Source organism: Felis catus, chromosome X, assembly GCF_018350175.1.
Source record: "Felis catus isolate Fca126 chromosome X, F.catus_Fca126_mat1.0, whole genome shotgun sequence".
Taxonomy (NCBI): Eukaryota; Metazoa; Chordata; class Mammalia; order Carnivora; family Felidae; genus Felis; species Felis catus.
The window spans coordinates 33,663,023-33,684,220 of NC_058386.1; the positions used below are offsets into that span (position 1 = coordinate 33,663,023).

Below are 21,198 nucleotides of genomic sequence, written 5' to 3' on the forward strand. Positions count from 1 at the left end.
GGTTAAAATGCCAATGTAAATATGTCATGGGGGTCACACATGAGGACCTTGATACCAAATATCTTGTCCAACCGAGACAGGCAAACTGAAGGACTCTATAAAAATCTGCTTTTTGCTCCTCTTCTTGCTTCCATTCTTGCTATTCTCACACCCCCGCTTTACACATATGTTATAATGCAAATAGTGTATGTCCTCCTCTTAAGGGACAAGAAATTAATGACTTCTTTTGAACAGATAACATTTAAGGAAGGACCAGGTGAGAATGACCAGAGGAAGCCATCACAGGCATATTCCAGACCACCAGCGCTAGATATCTCGATGCCAAGATCTCCTGGCTCCAAAGACTAACACCTGGACCCTCGTCTTTGTTCTGGCTGGTTCCTGGATGCCTGAGAGGGCACGTGCACCAGACCACGATCCTCAGTATAAGCCCCAGACCCGGAACAAATATGGGACACTCTCTCCTTTCCTTTCTGAGTCTCCCAGACGCTCTGTACCTACACGCTTTCTATACCTTCAGTAAACTTCACTTTCACCTCCTGCTGGCTCCTACTTAATTTCTCTCTTGTGTGCAGACTGGGACCCGATTGGCTGGTCCTAAGGGACGCCCTCTCTGGGTCCTTGGACCCTGCCTGCTGGCATCACAACTATTTCATCAGTAATTTAGCAAGTATCCGAAAGGATGAGATAGACTCAGACAGGGGTCAGCAAACAGTTTTTGGTAAAGGGCCAGATAGTAAATACTTTGGGCTTCACGGGGCTGGATGGTCTCTGTCCTAACTACACAGCTATGCCACTGGAGTGCAAAAGCAGCCACAGACAATGCACAAATGAATGAGGGTGGTGGCGTTCCAATCAAATTTCACTCGCAAAAGCCATAGTTTGCCAACGTAGAGGAAAAGCAAGTTGTCTGGCTTATTCATTTTTCTATGAAACTAAGGAGCCAGGAAATGTATGCTTATGTAATGTAGCCTGCAAGGCCAGCTTCCCACACAGTGGAGCCGTGTAGGCTGGTGATCCCTGAGAGCAAGTCCCTAGCTGGGACAAAAGGTTACAAAGATGGAAGTAAGGTGGTAGGGATTGGGAATAAAGATGTAATGAGTTGAGTTCCTGTCAAAGGAGCCTAAAACATTTTGCACGATTCTTCAGAGTTTACGTGAAGCCGTAAAAGTACATGGGGGAAAAGGAAGAAAGACTTATCATTATCATTGCATTAATGCTGATATGAGACGTAAAATTGTAGCTTTTGATTAAACCAAGATTGTTTGAAATAGTCTTACTCACTGTAATAGATGAAATTAAAAAACAAAAACAGAACAAAATATGGCCCTTTGTAGCAACGTGGATGGAACTGGAGAGTGTGATGCTAAGTGAAATAAGCCATACAGAGAAAGACAGATACCATATGTTTTCACTCTTATGTGGATCCTGAGAAACTTAACAGAAACCCATGGGGGAGGGGAAGAAAAAAAAAAGAGGTTAGAGTGGGAGAGAGCCAAAGCATAAGAGACTCTTAAAAACTGAGAACAAACTGAGGGTTGATGGGGGGTGGGAGGGCAGGGAGGGTGGGTGATGGGTATTGAGGAGGGCACCTTTTGGGATGAGCACTGGGTGTTGTATGGAAACCAATTTGACAATAAATTTCATATATTGAAAAAAAATAAAAAAAATAAAATGAAAAAAAAACAAAAACAAAAACGTGAAGCACCATTGTCCATGACCCAGCATAACATTCTGCCTCTTTAGCTTTCAGTCAGGTTGGCCATTCTTGTTGCATAGCAGCTTCTGGACATCTAGCAAGATCTACTTCTATCCTTTTCTGTTTCTGGTTTTTGGTTTGTTTGTTTGTTTGTTTATTTTCAGAAGACCCTGCTTGCCTCATTTTGTAGCTACAAAATTTACATCATGGAGAAAGGCACGTTTCTAGAAAAGTGCACCTCAAACTTTCAGTTGCTTAGGAATCACCTGGAGATCTTGTTAAAATGTAGATTAGACCCAGTAGGTCTGCGATGGGGGAGAATTTGTATCTCTAACAAGCTCCCAAGCGATGCGGATGCTGCTGGTCCACAGACCACACTTTGAGAACCACTGTTCTTAAAGAGAGCCATCATTCTCTGAGGAACTCTAAGAGACTTGGGGAAGCTCCCTGGAGCAGGATCTGGGGCCTGAGGGCTCCTGGACTCCCCTCATTCCTTTTGGGCAAACAACTGAATGATGACCTCCAGCATAGGCATATCCTGGACAGGTTCAACAAAGACAACTATTCTGGATGACAGGTGAATGAGGCTTGCTAGTGAAGACAAACCTTATTAGTTGGAAAACAAGTGGGTTAGCTCTGTGAGTCCAGGTTAAGCAGATTATGCCCCAGACCCAGAAATGAATGGAGATAGCTTGAAGGTGCCAGTTCCTGAAGTTCGTGGTAACTAGATGAGGCACTGCTGGCCTTTGCTTTGAATGAAATCACTGAGCCCTTCCTGTGAGAGGTCTCCCCCTCACCTTTGCCCTGCTGCAAGGACTCACCTGCAGCATTCCCAACTGCAGCCTGTATAGAAGGTTCCGGGCTGTGGGTGTGGACACAATGAGGAGTCTCCTTTTCTCATAAAACTGGTCCAGAAGTGCTGCTGCTGTTCTGACACCCACGTTGACATTCATGGCTGGAATGAGAAATGGCCAGATGCGTGAGAAAGTCTCTGCTTGTCCTGGCTCAACCTAGCCTGTGATAACCTACAGAAGTGTATGCATCAAGAAGTAAACCCCAAGATAAAATTTCACCTGTAAGTGGTTCATGTGGGAGATGGTCCCAAGAAGCACGGGGTTGGGGAATGGGGAAGTATATCAGTTTTTTTCTTACAGCTATCCCAGAGTACCATAATTGTAGGGGCTTAACCCACCAAATTCTCCTCCAGTCCTGGCAATCAGGAGTTTAAAATCAGTTTCACTGGGCTAAAGTCAAAGGGTTGCCAGGCCTGCATTCCCCCCGGTGCTCTAGGGAAGAACCTGTATCCTTGCCTTTCCCAGCATCTAGAGGCCACCTTCATTTCCAGGCTCATGGCCGTTCTTGCATCTTGGAAGTCAGCAGCGTGCTATCTTCACCTCTCTCTCCTCTCCACCTTCTGCTTCCATCATTTTCTCTGCCTCCCCCTTATAAGGACCCTTGTGACTACATTGGGCCCGCCTGGAAAATCCAAGCTACCCTCCCCATCTCAAAATCCTTGATTACCTCTGCAAAGTCCCCTTTATATTCACAGGTCCTAGGTAATGTATTTGGGTAATATATTATTCAGGTAATAGATGCAGGTAATATATTATTATAGGTAATATAGTCACAGGTTCTAGGGATTAGGCTGTGGAACATCTTTGGAGGACGGGCATTACTCTCCCTGCCTCAGGAAGTTATTTGTACCTTAACGTATGAAACTGAAGAACACTGGGCATTTAGCTGATGGTCTACATGTGTCTCTCTCTCACCCAACTCTGAATGGCTGGGGTTTAAAAGGAAGCATAAAGATGACAAAGTACCAGGAAATGCGGGGTGTGGGGGGGAGAAGTGGAGTATATAAATAAAAGATATGCCTAGAATCTTGTGGCTAGTCCAAATTTCACACCATTATCATTACCCAGCCCAATCTGTCTTCCTTGGTAATAAGAGCGGACATGGATTGAGCCCTTACCCTGTGACAGGCACTGCTCTAGTCCACTGTTCAATGGATGACCTCATTTACTCCTTACGACAACTCAAGTAGTAGGTAAGGTATGGTCTTCCTCATTTGACCTGAGGAGGAAACGTCCTGAATGCCCACGGTCTGTGTGACTTTCAAGCCAGTGCTGCAAAGCAGGCATTATACTGTCCATACGCAGTAGTATCCTGGCTTTGCCAAAAAAGACCCTCACATTTGTAGAAGGGAAGGCTAAGGTTACCTAAAGCGGACTTTGCTAATTTGCAAAGTCACTAATGGCGGGCCCTGGGTTCCCACCTCCAGCTTCTTCCTTAGAGGGCATGAGAGAGAAATCAGGAGCCGGACAGAGGCAAAGGAGGAAGGTGGATGAGATGAGCTGCCCCAGATTCAGGGACCATTTTCCCTCCTCAGATAAAGAGGGATGGCGCTGAACCTTTCAAAGTATACAGAATGAAGTCCTCGCTCCCTGTACTGGAATCCAGAACCCAAGGGACTTCGGGTTCTGCCGCTGGCTGGGTAGAGGGCTGTACTCATACCTGCACAGGTGGGCTCCGTGCCAGACCAGGCCAGGTTGGACTGACAGACTCGGGCAGGACTACCCTGTAGCTCATAGCCACCGATGCAGGAGAACTCACAGGTGGCCCCGTAATTATCGCCATCGCTGGAGCACTTCATGTAACCGTTCTCTGGGGCGTTGAGTTTGCCACAGCGGCGGACTGTAGGGACACAAGGCCAGAGGAGGCTCAGTGCTGAGCTACCCTCCACAGAGTAACCAGGGAAGGCAGCAGTCTTGCAGTCAAGCTTCTCTACTGGCCTGTGAATGAGTGAGGGGGCACATATGACTATCTGGCCAGTGGGTGGGCCTTGGAATGTTTACCATTCATACCAATGAGACCACTGAGATCAACTGGTTTAGTCCCTGTGCTATACATGAGGAGGTTGAACCCAAAAGAATAAAGAATAAAGATGGTTAGGAATTAGCTGCCCAAGCCATGAGGCATAAAATAAATCTTAAAAATATTTTTTTCAGGGAGAACAAAGGTTCTGGAACACCAAGAACATGGACTCCTGATGGCCCAAGCTAGGGGGCTCCTAACCTCCTTTATAGAAGGACTTAGAGGCTTTAGCTGGTCACTCAAGCCCGGGGATGAAAAAGTTATCAAAATAAGATTCTTCTGGGACAGCCAGCTGTGGGCTCATGCCAGACTGGCTTACTGCTCCCTCAGACCTCATAAATAATCTGCCAGCACTGAACCTCATCCAGAGTTGTATTCTGAAATTCAGCCATTAAGATGGCCCACTTCCCCTAGCCTCATCATCAGAGGCTAATCCAAAGCTGGCAAGTATCTCTATGGCAGCAGGAGTTCATAAAGGGTTCTTGCTTGAGGGCCTACTTCCCTTTGCTCCTGTAAAGAGAGGAAAAAGCCAATAAGCAGTATTCTTACCTCTTACTTTAACTCGAAATTTGCAAACGCCCTTGTTCTCAGCTCTGTCATAGACTGTGTACTGGATCTTGTGGTCTCCTTCTGGAAAATTTGAGCCTGGTGGGAGGCCTTTAAGAATAACACTTAAAGAAGGGGGAAAAAAACAGAAACACCAAAGATGATCATTAAGGGCCTAACAACAACTAGGCCATTGTGGGCCTAAGCATCAATGATGATCATTACGGGCACGTGTTCAGCACCCACTCTGCCCTGGATGTGGAGTTACTGAGGGAGAGCCAGTAGGCCAATCTGACTAGAACAAAGATTTCTTGAAGAACAGAACTTCCTGAGCTTTATTCTGCTTTGGAAGAACAGTTTGACACCAGAACAAGGAAGTCGCCAATTCCTGGCAAATTTAGATTCATTTTTCTCACTGGGAGGTAGAACAGATGATGGGGCATGCTGAGAACCCAGGGTGCAAGTCTTCTTCCAGGCCCACCTTTGTTCCAGGGGGACCCTTAATTGCCTCACTCTGGAGAGGGTGAGGGAATTTTCTGTGAGGAAAATCATTTGAGGGTATAGTCCAAGTAGTCATTGGAAATTTGGGCCTGCAGGGGGGTGCTAGAATTGTCTCTTTTTTTGCTATCTGGCCTAGTGGACAGCTTTCCTGAGCAAAAGGCAACTTTATTGTGATTCCTTGATTATCCCGGTGTAGTAATAATAATAATAGGTTCTTTGTACTTACATAAACCTTATATACATATTTTAGGCACAGTTCCAGGCATTTTACACATATTAAACCTCACAACAACCTTATGAGATAGGTATTATTATCTCCATTTCACAGATGAGGAAACTGAGGCATCAAAAGTTTAGGGAACTCACCCAAGATCACATAACTAGGGCAACTGTAGTAGCTTTCTTCTTGGCTGTCTGAGGAGAATACCAGTAAGTGCGGCATGATCACATGCCAGGTTGGTTGGTTTTCCAACACATGGTTCATTGGCCTTCTCTCTACAGTTCTCAGCAATGATGAGAATATTTGCTAATAATGAATATGTGAAATTATCATTGTCACCACTGAAGAGAGCCTCCCAGAGAGGTGGACAGGGTGTCTGTTCATAAGATATGAACTGAAGGGTCTTAGGAAAGTGCCAGAAATCCCACCATTAGAAATGTGTCACTTTGGGTCTTAGATGCTCAAAGGTCCTCAGGAAGCACAATTCAAATGCTCATAAACCTGAGAGCAGGGCGCCTGGGTAGCTCAGTGAGTTAAGCATCTGACTCTTGATTTCAGCTCAAGCCATGATCTCACGGTTCCTGGGATCAAGCCCCACATCAGGCTCTATGCTGACAGTGCGGAGCCTGCTTGGGATTCTCTCTCTGCCCCTCCCCGTGTGTTCTCTCTCGTTCTCGTTCTCTCTCTCTCTCTCTCTCTCTCAATAAACATTTAAAAAAACCTGAGATGAATCATACTTCAAATATGAGTGGCCGCTAACCTCTTGGAGACTCTATTTCATCTGCGACATGAAAATAACCATCACCAGGAGTCAATAAGTGAATTCACAGGAAACACTTGTTTCCGAGCTTAGGGGTGAAGACTGAACATCTTCCCAGTAGATGTTCTCTCATTGCCCATAATTGCTTAAGATATTTCCTCTTGCGCAGTGAGCCTGATAGGATTCTAGCAAGGCTTTCCCCGCCGTGTAGCTCATAAGGCAGTAAGTCAGAGGTATCCTTTGTCTGCAGATGGAAACTCAAGTAGGGAGGTCTGACAGGGCCGTGAACTTTAAGGCACAGATGTGAACGTGCTGACATAAAGTAGGGGCATCCAGGGAACAAGGCCAATCAGACAGCTGCAGGGGGACAGGCCCAGGTGCTAGACTAGAACAACATGTAGCTGAACTTTCCCAAAGGGAACCATACATTTGAAAAAGCATTCTGGATGTATGTCAAACTATTACTACAGTTGGTCCTGGAGAATGGGGTTGGGGTGGGGAAGAAAGGTGAAGACCCTTCCTCTGGTTTTATAAACTTCTTCTGTAAGTCTTTAATGTAGTCACAAGTTGATTTTTATTTTTTTTAATGTTTGAAAATTAATTATTTAGAGAGAGACACAGAAAGAAAGTCAGAGGAGGCAGAGAGAGGGAGAGAGAGAGAATCCCAAGCAGGATCTGCACTCTCAATGTGGAGCCCAACGTAGGGCTCAAACTCACAAAGTGCGAGATCATGACCTGAGCCGAAACCAAGAGTTGGATGCTTAACCGACTGAGCTGCCCAGGCGCCTCTATTTTTTACTTTTTTTTAAGTTCATTTATTTTTGAGAGAGCACAGAGAGGAGCAGAGGGAGAGGGATACAGAGAATCCCAAGCAGGTTCTGCACTGTCAGCACAGGGCCCGGCGGCGGGCTCTATCTCAAGAACGTGAGATCATGACCTGAGCTGAAATCAAGAGTCGGATGCTCAAATGACTAAGCCATCCACGCTCCCCATTGTGGTCACAAGTTTAAAAAAATTTAACTAGAAGTCAAAGTTTTGAAAGGAGCAGTTGCCAAAAACCAAGGGATAGAAAGTTCTGCACTAAACCATACTCACAGAGCACAAGGGGAGGGGGGCAGCGTCTGGCTCTACCTGGGACACATGGAGGCTTATCAGGGAGGCGGGTGATGGCTTAGTGAGGCCTAAGGGCTTCAGTAGGAGCCCCGTGGGCAGGCAACGGGGGTGATTTTATCCCAGAGTTAACCAGCTAGCATCCTCTTTCTCCTCCCATCTCTCTTCTTCCCTTCTTCCCTTTCCTTTGACGAATATTTACCGAGTACCAACTCTGTGCTAGGCCTGTTTCTGGGCATTAGGGATATGGCAGTAAACATGCTATCGTGGAGACAGGTGATAAACAAATACATAAGTAAAATATACAGTATTCCAGGTGATGAAGACCACTATGGAGAAAAATAGCGCATGAATGAGGAATTGCTAAAGGAGTGCTCTGAAAGCATAAATGGACCAGCAGAGATACACTTCCCCACTCTGGGCAGTAAACGTCTCTCATAAAAGAAGCAACATCCTTCCCACTGCCAAAGGTGCACTTACTCAGTTAGAATGCCATCTGCCGTGTCTCTGCCCTCCGGCGTCTCCCAGGACACCCGGACCGTCAGCTTATTGGGTTCAGCAATGCGTTCCTTCACACTTGGGCACTTGATTCTAGGAGGTTCTATATCTGAAAACAGAACCACAGTACAGTCACCATCACGAAGAAATATCTTGTCGGCTTGGGCTGCAACAACCAGCATTTGACCTGCTGGTAGCTCCACGTGCTCCCCATTTTCAAAGAGTCTGTTCACCCCTCTGTATCTCTCTTCCCTCCATTCATCTTGCCTCTTCTCTCCTGCTGAGCTTTGAAGATTGCTTGAGAACTCACAGGGCCAGACCCGCAATCAACTGGCCTTGCAAGGTGTCTTCTAGCATAATTGATTAGCTATGGCAACTTCTCCCCACGCTTTCAGACTCTGCTTACTGACCTCACAACATTGCAGCCACCCAGCTAGAACTCATTCAGCCATAGGGAGTCCCTCCTGCTTTAAGGACAGCATGACAACATCAGAAGGGGCACCTTAGCTGTCTTCTAATTCAATGCAATTCAAGGCAACACATCTCTAGTGAGCGACTGCCTTACTCAAGGCACCATTCCAACTGCTAGGTTTAGGGATGCACAAAGGCAAGGGAATTACGTGCTTCTCAAGAGTTTATAGTCTACTGGGGGGATTATTGTCACCATACATAAAATAGGACATGAGGTAGAAAATGGTACCGCCCCCGGTGAGGCAGAAGCAAATGGTACAGAGGCTTAAATAAACAACCCAATGCTCTATTTTATAAGTGTGGAAACTGAGGTTTAGAGAGCTTAAGTGATTTATTTAAGGCCAGGCATGTAAACAGTGATAGTGTGAATTATAACTGAAGCCCAAGCACTTACTCCTAGAACAAGCCCTCTCTCCTCTGGCTAAGTCCACTCCCCACTCCTCAGTAGCTTACAACAAACAATGGTCTGCACTGTGCTCTCCAACTACCACTGGACGACACCATGGTTTTGTGTTTCAGGAAAGCAGTTTTTACCTTGTCTCTGGCCCTTTAAAGGCCTCCTGAATTTGCCCAGGTAGTTTCTCCACCTGGGAACAGAATTTCTGCTCCCTCAGTATCAAGGATGGGTTGATAATGAGGGTTAGAAATAAATGAGATGTCAATCCTCACTGGGTTGGGTTTCATTTTGTCGTAGCTAAAGTGAAATCACAAGAAGGGGGAATTCAAACTTTCGAAAATTCCATTTGATGATTCTGAACAGGTAGAGAAGATATTTAAAGACAGCCTGGCAAGTTACAACATTTAGATGTGCATTGCTTTAGACATCAACTGATAATTATTTAAATGCTGCTATGCTACAACCTGAATGAAAATTAAATGTCATTTCATTCTGAGTCAGAAACATCCTTGAGAGACTAAAGCACCACGTAAAGTCTTCATATGCTTTCTCTTGTCTTTTTTTTTTAATGTTTATTTATTTTTGAGAGAGAGACAGAGAGAGCATGAGCAGGGGAGGAGCAGGGAGAGGGAGACACAGAATCTGAAGCCGGCTCCAGGCTCTGAGCTGTCAGCACAAAGCCCGATGCGGGGTTTGAATCCACGAACCTTGAGATCATGATCTGAGCCGAAGTCGGATGCTCAACTGACTGAGCCACCCAGCCATCCCTCCTTCTATGTCTTTTCTAATAACTTCTCATTTTATTTAGGGCAAGAAGTTATGAATAACTTGGTAAACAACTTCGCCTTCGGCTATGCAAATTCATATGCCTCCCATGTCATGCTTCAATGGAGTGTGAATTTACAAACCTTAATACGCTAATCCTAAATTGAATAATTACCATATTTTACTGCGTCTAAGTTACAATCAATTTTGAGATGCATCCCAATTTCAGGGATATTAAAATGTAAACAAATATGCTTCCTAAAATTGATAAAGTATATACATGTTCTGATAAAATGGAAGCTGCTTTAAATGCATTTGAGGTGCCTATTTTCATTTGCTAAGTTTTTAAAAATAATCCTTTTAACTTCTGTTATGATAGATGATAGAAGACATACATTTATAATTGAGATGAACATTTCACAGCTTTGGGGGAATCACAAAGATGAGTATACAGTACCTGCCCCCTGCTGGTCAAATCTAGCTGGCAATCTCATCCTAGAAAGTATGTATTTTTTTTAGGGGCACTTGGGTGGCTCAGTCGGCTGAGCGGCCAACTTCGGCTCAGATCATGATCTCCCAGTTCATGAGTTTGAGCCCCACAATGGGCTCTGTGCTGACGGCTCAGAGCCTGGAGCCTGCTTCGGAATCTGTGTCTCCCTCTCTCTGCCCCTCCCCCGCTCATGCTCGCTCGCTCTCTCTTTCTCTCTGTCTCTCAAAAATAAACATTAAACTTTTTTTTTAATAAATAAAAAAGAAAGTATATATATTTTTTGTTAATTTAAAGCAAAAAAGGATGGGCTGAGAAAAGGAGATAGATTTCAATGCAAAATTGTATGGTGTTTCCTTATTTTCTTGGGGTGACATTGTCAGAGTGAAGAGATACATTTAGCCTCTGTGTCATGGAAAGTAAACATCTGGAAGACATGCTGGGTTTTCTGTATTTAACCATTCGTACCGCCATTGTGAGCAAATGTGCTCTAAATTAGATTATCTGGGTGAAGGCTCTCAGAGCTTCCCAGAGCCAGCTTATGTCCGGGCTAACAGTGATTAGCTGAAACTGGCCTAGTTTTTCAGAAGCAGTGCTCTTCCAAACTAGAAACAAGAAAAAAATCAATCATTAAAAATAACAGCGAATGTTTACGGAACCAACTTACCTGCCCACCCCATGCATTATGTCACTGACTTCTCACGGCCACCCACCAGACTGAGTATTGTTGTTAACATCCCCATTCATATACCAGGAAGTATTTCCTCTCTTGTGGAATTTCTCCACGGTCTGGGATTTTCAGACATGATCACATATTTTTTAATTATCTTAATAAGCCAAACACGTCTGGGTGTCTGCCTGCTGCTGACCCGGTAAGTTTCCTCCCAACACGTACATTCTTTTGGGGTCGCCTGGTACAGCTTCGCCATCGATCCCTGAAGAGCAGATTCTGCTGCACCCTCAAGCATGCTGCCCTCATATTCAGCTGAGGAGACCAGCTAGCCTGCCTTTCAGCAGATGTTCCAGAAACCTAAGCCTATAATTACACAGCCATGGCCCTCATTGGTTTCTAGAAGCGATCATAAATTTCCATGAATGAACACAGTTACTGTAGAAACATAATTGCAATTCCCTGTTGAGTCAGGATGACCGCAGAGCCAGTTACTGTGTGGAAGCCCTAAAACTTCTGGAAGAACCCAGGCCATGCACAGGAGACATCTGACCAACTGTTCCCCTTCTCAGGGCTCTAGCTGCCCCTCTGCATATAAAATATCAGAAACAAATATATTTCACTGTATCACCTACTATTTATTGGGGAAGCTTGGGAATCCTTAACACATCTAACCAGGTAGGTGGTGGAAATAAGAAAGAGGTTCAAAAGGACAGTGTCCTGGCCAGCAGGTCACTTTTTTCCAAGAGAAAAAAAAAAAAAAACCTTTTAAACTGAGGCTATAAAGTAACTGCATCCTCAAATGTTTCCTTAAATAGTGTTTCCCACCGGAGAGCCATGTTTGAAGATGGTGTATGATTAACAGGCGCTTCAGAGCATGGCAATACCTTTATCAGACACTGCGGGACCTGAGGTGGAGTCCCCTCTCTCTGCCTCATTCTAAGGCAAGATGATAGTCTTAACCCAAGTAAAAGGTTGCCACGGCTCCTCACAGAAACAGACTCTTCACTGTCCCTTTCCCGACTTCCTACGTACAAATTGGCTTTCTACCTGCTACTTCTCTCACTGTGAAGTTTATTTATTTATTGGGGGGGGGGGCAGCAAGAGGGGGAGAGATAGAGAATCCCAAGCAGGCTCTGAGATGTCAGCTGTCAGTGCAGAGCCCCATGTGGGGCTTGATCCCAGGAACTGTGAGATGGTAGCCTGTGCCAAAATCAAGAGTCAGGCCCTTAACAGAATGAAGCACCGAGGCGCCCCACTTCTCTCACCTCTTTTATCCCCTGATCTTTCACACGAACTTCCTCTCACTCTGTACAGTCAGTGTGGCTGGGACTGGTTAGTTACCTACTCTCTGATCCCCTTTTTTGTAGTCAAAGAAGTCTGCCTGGGCCTTTAGCCTTCTAGAAGAAAGACTACATTTCCCAGCCTCCTTTGAAGTTAGGCGTGTTCATGTGATGGGCTCCACCAATGGGCTGTGAGGAAAAGTGACCTGTGCAACTTCTGGGTTGTGCTTTTAAAAAGGGTGGGAATGGGGCGCCTGGGTGGCGCAGTCGGTTAAGCGTCCGACTTCAGCCAGGTCACGATCTCGCGGTCTGTGAGTTTGAGCCCCGCGTCGGGCTCTGGGCTGATGGCTCAGAGCCTGGAGCCTGTTTCCGATTCTGTGTCTCCCTCTCTCTCTCTGCCCCTCCCCCGTTCATGCTCTGTCTCTCTCTGTCCCAAAAATAAATAAACGTTGGAAAAAAAATTACAAAAAAAAAAAAAAAAGGTGGGAAGAGCGCACCTTTCCCTTTTTCCTCCCTCCTCTACCCTGGTTTGAATGTGGATATATGGTGGGGGAGCTATAGCAGCCATCTTAGACCGAAGAACAAGTGAGGAGGAGTTGGGCCTTGGATACTGCCCAAGGCTGCTTAAGCATAAACGTTTATAGGAGAATAGAACCTGTATCTCATTTAAAGCATTATGATTTTAGCCTTGTTAATAGTGGCCGAACAGGTACATAAGCAATCACACCTGTTTTTTTTCAAACTTCTTCATCTTGTATGGCATCTTCCAAGACGTATTTAATTAATGATTTCTAAGCACTTTTTTTTTCAAACAAAGAATATTGTGGTGAATTTCTGGCAAAGATGGCTACTCATAATCCCCTTATATATATTCAGCACCTCCTACCAAGAGGTAGAGTCTATTTCCCCTCCCTCTGAATCTGCACCAGCCTTGTGACTCACTTTGACTAAGAGAATGTAAGGGAAGTAAATCTATGCCAGTCCCAAGTCTGGGCCCTTAACAGAGTCTGGCACCTTCTACTTTTGCTATCTTGGGAACCAGCTGCCATCTAAGGGTCTAATTATCTGACTGGAGAGGCCATGTGGAGAGGACAAGAAATTATGAAGAGAGAGAGACAGACAGACACACTCAGCCAAACCCCAGCCAGCACAGCCAACTGAGGTTCCAAACACGTGAGTGAAGCCATCTTGGAACCTTTGTCCCCAGTCACCTCAGCTATTACAATGTCAAACAGAGATGAGCTGTCTCCACTGAGTCCTGCCCAAATCCCCAACCCAAACAACCAGAAGCAATAACATGGTCGTTTGAAGCCACTGAATTTTGGGTTGTCCGTTGTGCAGGAATAGATTACTGATACAAATATAAAACAGTTTGAGGCTGGTGACAAAGGAAGGAAGTGGCCACTACATGGGGCACAGGAAGAGTAATTCCCAAAGGCAGAACAAACCTGAACTCTGTAAACTTGCCCAACTGTTTGCTTCCCCCAGCTTTAGTATAATATAATCCTTGTGGATGTGTCTCAGAGGTGGTTCTGTTTTTTTGCTATCATATAAAGTATCAGAAAATTTTCCCCAGGGGACGCAAGAGGCAAGAAATGGAGGCAGTGAATTCCACAATTAAAAGTCACCATCTTGAGGGCACTTGGGTGGCTCAGTTGGTTGGGCGTCCGACTTCGGCTCAGGTCATGATCTCACAGCTCTTGGGTTCGAGCTCCGCATCGGGCTCTGTGCTGACAGCTCAGAGCCCGGGGAGTCTGCTTCGAATTCTGTCTCCCTCTCTCTCTGCTCCTCCCCTGCTCACTCACTCTCTCTCTCAAAAATAAACAAACATTAAAAAAATTTTTTTTAATTTAAAAAAAAGTCACCATCTTCACCAGAAAGATGCCCAACTGAAAATTCATTGGTGATATGTTTATATTATACAAGGTCACTACGAGTTTACCTGTTGAGGCCAGGTAAAATGTGAATCAGTATCTCAATCCAACGAGTCGTTTCAAAGCTAAACTAGCTTCCTGAAGGTTTGCCAAAGGATGTGTGCTTGTCAACCCAGGAAAAATGTAGCATAATTTAAGATCACTGATAACGATGCCCTGACACATTTATTCTTAGCCCCATAATGTGTGTATCTTCAACTGAATCTCTGGAAGTAAGGCAGGGCAGTCCATCGAATGTCCCTGTGGGTCAGTGGGTAAGCCCAGCTGTCAGAGAGCTGAGAAGCCACAAAAGCAATCCATCAATGTGCGTATCTGAAATCTCAGAGATGATACTTTATTCCAGAATTTCGTGTGTGCTAAGTCTCAATCTATTCTACTCTGCGGGAAATACAAAAGAAGCAGAGAGCAATTCCAAAAATCAAGTTGGTTTGTACACTGTCCTTTGTTAAAACAACTAAATGTGGGCTCTCTGCATGTCAAAAGGTATCGGCTGGGTCTTCATTATCGGTGATTTTTAATTTTCTTTAATGTTTATCTCTTGCTCTTTTCGCCCAGGGAAAAGTGTTGGTCTCAGGGAGAAGTCACACATCAACTCAAAATCTGGCATCTAGATGAGGGCTTGCTTGTAATTCTAACTGTCCATTGTTCTATCTAAATGCTAATGTAACCAAAAATAACTAAAAACGGAAAGAAAGAAAAAAAATCCCCTAAAAACAATAGTTGTTTAATTCCAAGGTTTTTTTCATATATCTATGTACCTAGATATAGATATAGATCAATGGAAGTTGCGGCTCTTTAGTTTAACCCTCCTGCAATTGCAGCAGGATTTTTCTCCTGCATTGACTTCTTTCTCTCCATATCTGTTTTGGAAATAACCATGGACTTGAGTCCACTGCCAGAGTGCGGTCTGCCTAAGAGAATTAATTTTAACTCATGGTACTTTCAAATTAGCCAGACCACAGAACTGACCACCTCAGAGTCAAAAGCATGGCCAGTGTTCTCTCCTCCCTCCAGGTCTGGAGGAGAGCTGGGACCATTTTCTCAGCACTCAGCAAAGCTCTGGCCAAGACGCGCTGCTGGAAGTTGTGCGGAAATTTGGGAACTACTCAGCCACCATGGGTCAGCATCTAAAATAGGCTGAGGCTCTGAGCTATGCTCAAGGACCCTCTACACATGAACAAAGTTATTAAGCTAATTTAATACATTTAAAGCCAACAGAGTCCATGACATCCCTGGAGTAAAAGTCACTGGGGACAAACTCCAGCTTCTCTGTCACCAAAATTAACGAAAGAAGTGCCTGCTGGCTTTGTCTGTTTGTCTCTTTTTCCTGGGAGCTCTATGCTCTCCTGTGGTTCACTGGTCCCCTTTTCGCCTCTCCCACCTCATTGTATGCACAATATCCCTTCCCCGCCCAGTATGCCTGAACCTTGCCCTGGAAAACTCTAAGATAGATTCCCTGCAACTGGGGTTCATTTCTTAGTCCTTTCTCTCTCCCTCTGGGAAGGTTCCAGCCCCATCTGGTCCGGCTTAAGCCATGCCTGTTGCTTTTTGAGAACAATCAGAATTTTCTTTCCATTGTTGCACACGATCTGGACACCTGAACAGTGTGATCCCTAGAGAACTCATCGCCAATGCTTGCTTAGCAGAAAGATTTTCAAACATCTCCTTTCCTCCCATCACCTCCGTCCTTTCCGACATGAGGGAGGAGAAATTTAAAATTTGGGTGGCTGTTCTGAAGAGCTAGCTTGCACAGAGCAAGTCACAGGGGAGATACTGAAAACAACATCTGTGAGAGGTCCTGCTGACTCGACCGCCTGGCCTTAGGTCATGTCCTTCAAGAGGTGTGTGTCCTCAGCACCACTCTACCTGCATCGGTTGACCAGGACTGCTCTGCCATCTTCTCACCGAGAACTACTGTGACTCAGGGGGAGAAGTCCAAACCCTCGGAGAAAAGTTGCTGAACCAAATATCCCGTTGCTACTCAGTTTTTCTGTAATCTCCCTTTTACCACCTGGACTGAAGGTCTCCAAATTCTATCTCCCAGACTCTTTTTGCCTGCTGGGTGCCAGGTAAGTTTGCAAACAGGAGGCACCTGTCAGAGAACAGAAGGCAAGAAGAAGGTGGAGCTTCAGGGAGGGTTTCCTGGACTCCTGAACTATCGGCAGGAGTGTGGGCTCCTGATTTCACCCTCATCGACGATGGCGTCAGTTCCAGAAATGTCAGCAATAAGGCCAGGCTTATGAACTTTGGGTGACAACACCATGGCACCATTTGCTCCTCCAGCTCTTTTTATATTTTTTAACCAATTCCCTGTGTTAAAGTCTCCTCCATTTGAAATACCTAGCATGGTTTCTGTTTTCCCAATTACTGACCAATACGAACTCCTACCTAAAACATAGAAAAAGAGAAGCCTAGAATCAATCTGAGTCTGTTATCTGGGTTTATTTGGACCTGTTGCTCTCGGCAAATGGATACAAGGTATGGTCCAGGCTGTGACTCTGACCTAGAAGGGTTCATATCACATCTTGGGCAAGATACCTCGGCTATAGCTCAGTACCCACAGAACTGAAGAGCGAGAATGGCTGCCAGGGAAGACCATGGACAGAGGTGCCGTCCTGAAGACAGCCCTGGGACTGAGGCCAGAGTTGTTACTGTTATATTTCTGCCCCCAGAGGGTAGCATCCAATTTCAGTCTTGCTCCTCAAGTATATCCCCCAGACAATGAACAGTCAGGAACGAGTCCTTGGCATAAGGCACATTCGCAGACTGAGCTGACCAGTTCTCCAGAGGACAGGCAGATACCAACAAGGGAGGAGCCAAGCACCTATGGCAGTTGCTTTAGCACGTCAGTGCCAGAGGTATCTCTGGATCCAGGAACTTTGGGCCTGAGAGCCTGGAGACACAGGCTTGGCTCTATACAACCTTGCTTATGTCAGGTGACCTCTCAGGCCTCATCTGTAGAATAGGGGAAGGGACTAGAATATTCTGTAAGGGTGGGTCCTGGCAGCTCTAATGGTTCATGAGTAAATGATCCTCTGGGAGAGTGGTTCTCAACCACTTGGAGGGAGCTTTGGAAAAATACCAGGGCCCCAGTGATTCAGATTTAAATAGAAGCCAGAGTTGAAAAACCACTGTCCCAGAGCAGTCTGCCTCGGTATTTAAAGGACACAGGAATCCCCTGGGGATCTTATTCACATGTGGATTTTCATCTGCCAGGTGTGAGATGGGTCACAAGATTCTACATTTCTTTTTTTTTTTTTTTAATTTTTTTTTCAACGTTTATTTATTTTGGAGACAGAGAGAGACAGAGCATGAACGGGGGAGGGGCAGAGAGAGAGGGAGACACAGAATCGGAAACAGGCTCCAGGCTCTGAGCCATCAGCCCAGAGCCTGACGCGGGGCTCAAACTCCCGGACCGCGAGATCGTGACCTGGCTGAAGTCGGACGCTTAACCAACTGCGCCACCCAGGCGCCCCTACAAGATTCTACATTTCTAACAAGCTTCCTGCTGGTGCTAACACTGCTGGTCCAAGGGCACTATTTCTGGCATAAAGGTATTAAAGTTCTTCCCATATTTGATATTTTTTTTAACGTTTATTAATTTTTGAGAGAGAGAGAGAGACAGTGTGAGAGAGGGAGGAGCACAGAGAGAGGGAGCCACAGAATCCGAAGCAGGCTCGAGACTCCGAGCTGTCAGCACAGAGCCCGATGTGGGGCTCGAACGGGTGAACCACGAGATCAGGACCTGAGCCAATGTCAGACACTTAACCGACTGAGCCACCCAGGCGCCCCCCCCCCCCCAAGTTTGATATTCTTAAGGCAGATTCTCAAACTTCAGAGCATGAGAATCCCCTGGAGGGCCTAAGAAAATGCCAATTGCTAGACCCCCACCCCAAATCTGAATTAGAATCTGCATTTTTACCAAGGTATCCAGGTGATTCCAATGCACTTTAAAGTTTGAGAAGTACTGCCTTACATCAGGGGCTCTCTTTCAGCCCTTCAGAATGCCCTGGGGGCTCCTTAAAGTGCAAAGCACTGCGCCCCACTCCCAGAGCCTCTGATTCAGCAGATCTGGGGCAGTGCCAAGAGTTTGCCTTTCTAAAGAATTCCCAAGTGCTTCTGTAGCTCCCAGGGGCACACCTTAAGAACCATTGCTCAACAAACCCAGAGTCAGTCTGCTCAGTGCTTTAGGGCAGATCCCTGGACTGAAGCAGCACCCCTGACAGCCTGTCGCGGCCTCAGGAGCAAGCCAAGAAAGAGAGGCATTAGATGCAAGCCCCTGGCGGTGAAGTGGGCTCTAGGATAGAGCCTGAGGTTAGGTCTGGGCTAAGCCACAGGACTAGGGACGAAGAGAGCTTCTGGAAGCAAAGCTGGGTACTTATGCTTTACATTCGGGGTGCTAATGCTTCCTGTAAAATCCACTGTAGGAACCCACCCAACGTATGCGCTCCTTGAAGATGGGTATTTTCTTACCGACACAGGAGGCTGGGCGGCCGCTCCAGGCCTTGTTGTCCATGCACGTGACCGTCCGCTCCCCTTTCAACGTGTATCCTGGTGAGCAGTAGTACTCACACCGGGAGTTAAAGTAGGCACCATCGACGCACTTAAACCCTCCATTCGCTGGCATGGCCAGAACGGGGCACCGCTTTTCTGAAAAAGAGAAAACCAGACACTCAGCATTTCTTAGTTTTTGTCCATAGAGTTTGAGCCCAGAAACTATGAAAACACAGAGTGCAAAGCCAATTTAAAGATCACAGATAGAGTGGGTCAGTCAGTTAAGTGTCCGACTTCAGCTCAGTTCATGATCTCACTGTGAGTTCAAGTCCTGCATCGGGCTCTGTGCTGACAGCTCGGAGCCTAGAGCCTGCTTCAAATTCTGTGTCTCCCTCTCTCTCTGCTCCTCTCCCACTCATGCTCTATCTCTCTCTGTCTCTCAAAAATAAATAAATGTTAAAAAAAATTTAAAAAGAAGATCACAGATAGAGGGGCGCCTGGGTGGCTCAGTGCGTTAAGCATCCAACTTTGGTTCATGAGTTCAAGCCCCGCGTCTGGCTCTGTGCTGATGGCTCGGAGCCTGGAGCCTGCTTCGGATTCTGCGTCTCCCTCTCTCTCTCTCTGCCCCTCTCCCACTTGGGCTCTGTCTCTGTCTCTCTCTCTCTCTCAAAGATAAATAAACATAATACAATTTTTAAAAGATCATGGCTAGAACCAGAGAAACCATGGGTGGCTGCTTGTTACAAGGAAGGGGCACACAGTTTCATATCAGACTGGCTTGGATTGGCATCCTAGCTAAGCCAGTGTTTCAGGTCGGGTTCCTCAGAAGCAGACCCTGAGGCGTGGATTTGTGTGCAAGTGATTTAGTGAGAAAGTTCTCCCAAGGGAGACCAGCGAGGGGCGGAGAAGGTAGGACAGGGGAAGGAAGGAGGCCAGGCAAGATGGGATCTCAGGCAAAGTCAGCCTTGGCCTGCCCCCCCCCCCCCCCCCCCCCCCCGCTGCCAGGGGAGCTCTGGAGCAGAGTGACACCGGGGTTTGTCCTGTCTCCACACAAGGAAGTTGGGCACCCATAATCCTTTACCAGTCAGTACTGGGCAGCTCCAGGCCTACTGGGGATGCCCTCCCTGTCAGAACAAAGAGAACAGCCCTCGGAAGGAACACAGTCTCCTCTCTTCCTCTGAAGAAGATCTAACATGCAAGTCAGAAGCTGGGGGATGGACACCCAGAATTGGGAAAACAGGACCCAAGGATATCCGGGCGAAGCACCAAAAATGTCCACTATGTATACAGTCACCCTGTCACATGGTCTGCATAGGCGGGGTCATATGGCTGCAGCCCGGAACCTCAGTTTCCCCAACGATAAAGTTAAGGTACTGGCACCCATGTCAATAGCCTCAATGCAAAAACTGGACATATGTCAAACGCCCAGCATACAACAGGTGCTCAATTAATGGTGGCTGTTTCGAACAACAATGGCACCTGAAATGTGCTTCAACAATGCTGTACCTCTGGCAGTTGCCTGACTGTGATGTGACTTCTCCTCCAGCTAAAAGTGAGCCCCTGAAACGCTCTGCCCATCTTCTTTCTCCCCTGAGGCACGGTCCCTTTCCTGGAATAGCATTCTTCAGTAACTTTCCCGGCCGGCCTCCGTCAGCTCTGCCCTCTGGGTGAACACTTCTTGTCTCCAGGAACACAAGTCCATGACTTCTCACCTGGTACGTTCTGCACGATTTGCACCCCTGCTCTGCTCTCCGATGCTATTCTGTGAGACCCTTGATGGCAGAGCCTGCGCGTGTCTTATTTGTTTCGAGATCCCCAACACCTTTTCAGGGTCTAGCACATATTGAAACAAAACCTGTCTGCGGAGCAAACCTCTGTTCTCTCCCCCTTTCTTGAACAGCTGATCACACTGTGGTGTCTGAAAGGTGTTCTCTCCCTTCCACCAAATCTCGCAAACCCACTGGCATCTGCTCACAAGGTCAGTTTTTCTCATTAGAGACCACATAACATTCGGTAAAGAAAAAAAAGCTCTAATCTCATCTCAGAGCAAAAGAGCCTTGGTGCTGACGGGCCCCAAAAACCCACCCCACCGGGGCCAAGCTACTCACGCTTGCAGATGACCTTGTCGGACCAGCGCCTGTTTGACTGGCAGATGAGCTGGGAAGACCCATGCAGCTCATAGCCCTTCCGGCAGCGAATGTCGCACCTGGTTCCCAGGGCTGTTTTGTAGTATCCTCCTTGAGGGGCCCTGCAGTACACATCCCCATACTTCACCTTGATGGGGGAGCACCATGGGGTGTCTGCAGGTCGCAGAAACAAAGGAGGGGAGAAATAGGAAATGACATCTTTAGAAAATGTGTCTCCTCATTCTCAAAGTCCCTGGCTGACTGCACTCTGTATTTTGGAATCTCTTAAGGGGTCGTTTAAGGTGTCTCTGGGTGGGGAGGTTACGATCACAGGACTAGGTGTCAGACATATCTGTCTATGGA

At 46.4% G+C, this 21,198-nt stretch overlaps 1 protein-coding gene across 3 annotated transcripts in view; it reads right to left on the reverse strand.

The window, feature by feature from the left end:
- SRPX (sushi repeat containing protein X-linked) overlaps nt 1-21,198 on the reverse strand; it is a 109,349-nt gene that overhangs the window by 32,479 nt on the left and 55,672 nt on the right. For all 3 annotated transcript variants that reach the window (XM_045051290.1, XM_023249396.2, XM_045051289.1), the window contains 6 exons: nt 20,818-21,009; nt 18,689-18,865; nt 8,191-8,317; nt 5,123-5,244; nt 4,214-4,393; nt 2,521-2,654 (listed from right to left, as the gene is read on the reverse strand). In XM_045051290.1, coding sequence (XP_044907225.1) covers nt 2,521-2,654; nt 4,214-4,393; nt 5,123-5,244; nt 8,191-8,317; nt 18,689-18,865; nt 20,818-21,009 — 932 coding nt within the window. The remainder of the gene's footprint in view (nt 1-2,520; nt 2,655-4,213; nt 4,394-5,122; nt 5,245-8,190; nt 8,318-18,688; nt 18,866-20,817; nt 21,010-21,198) is intronic.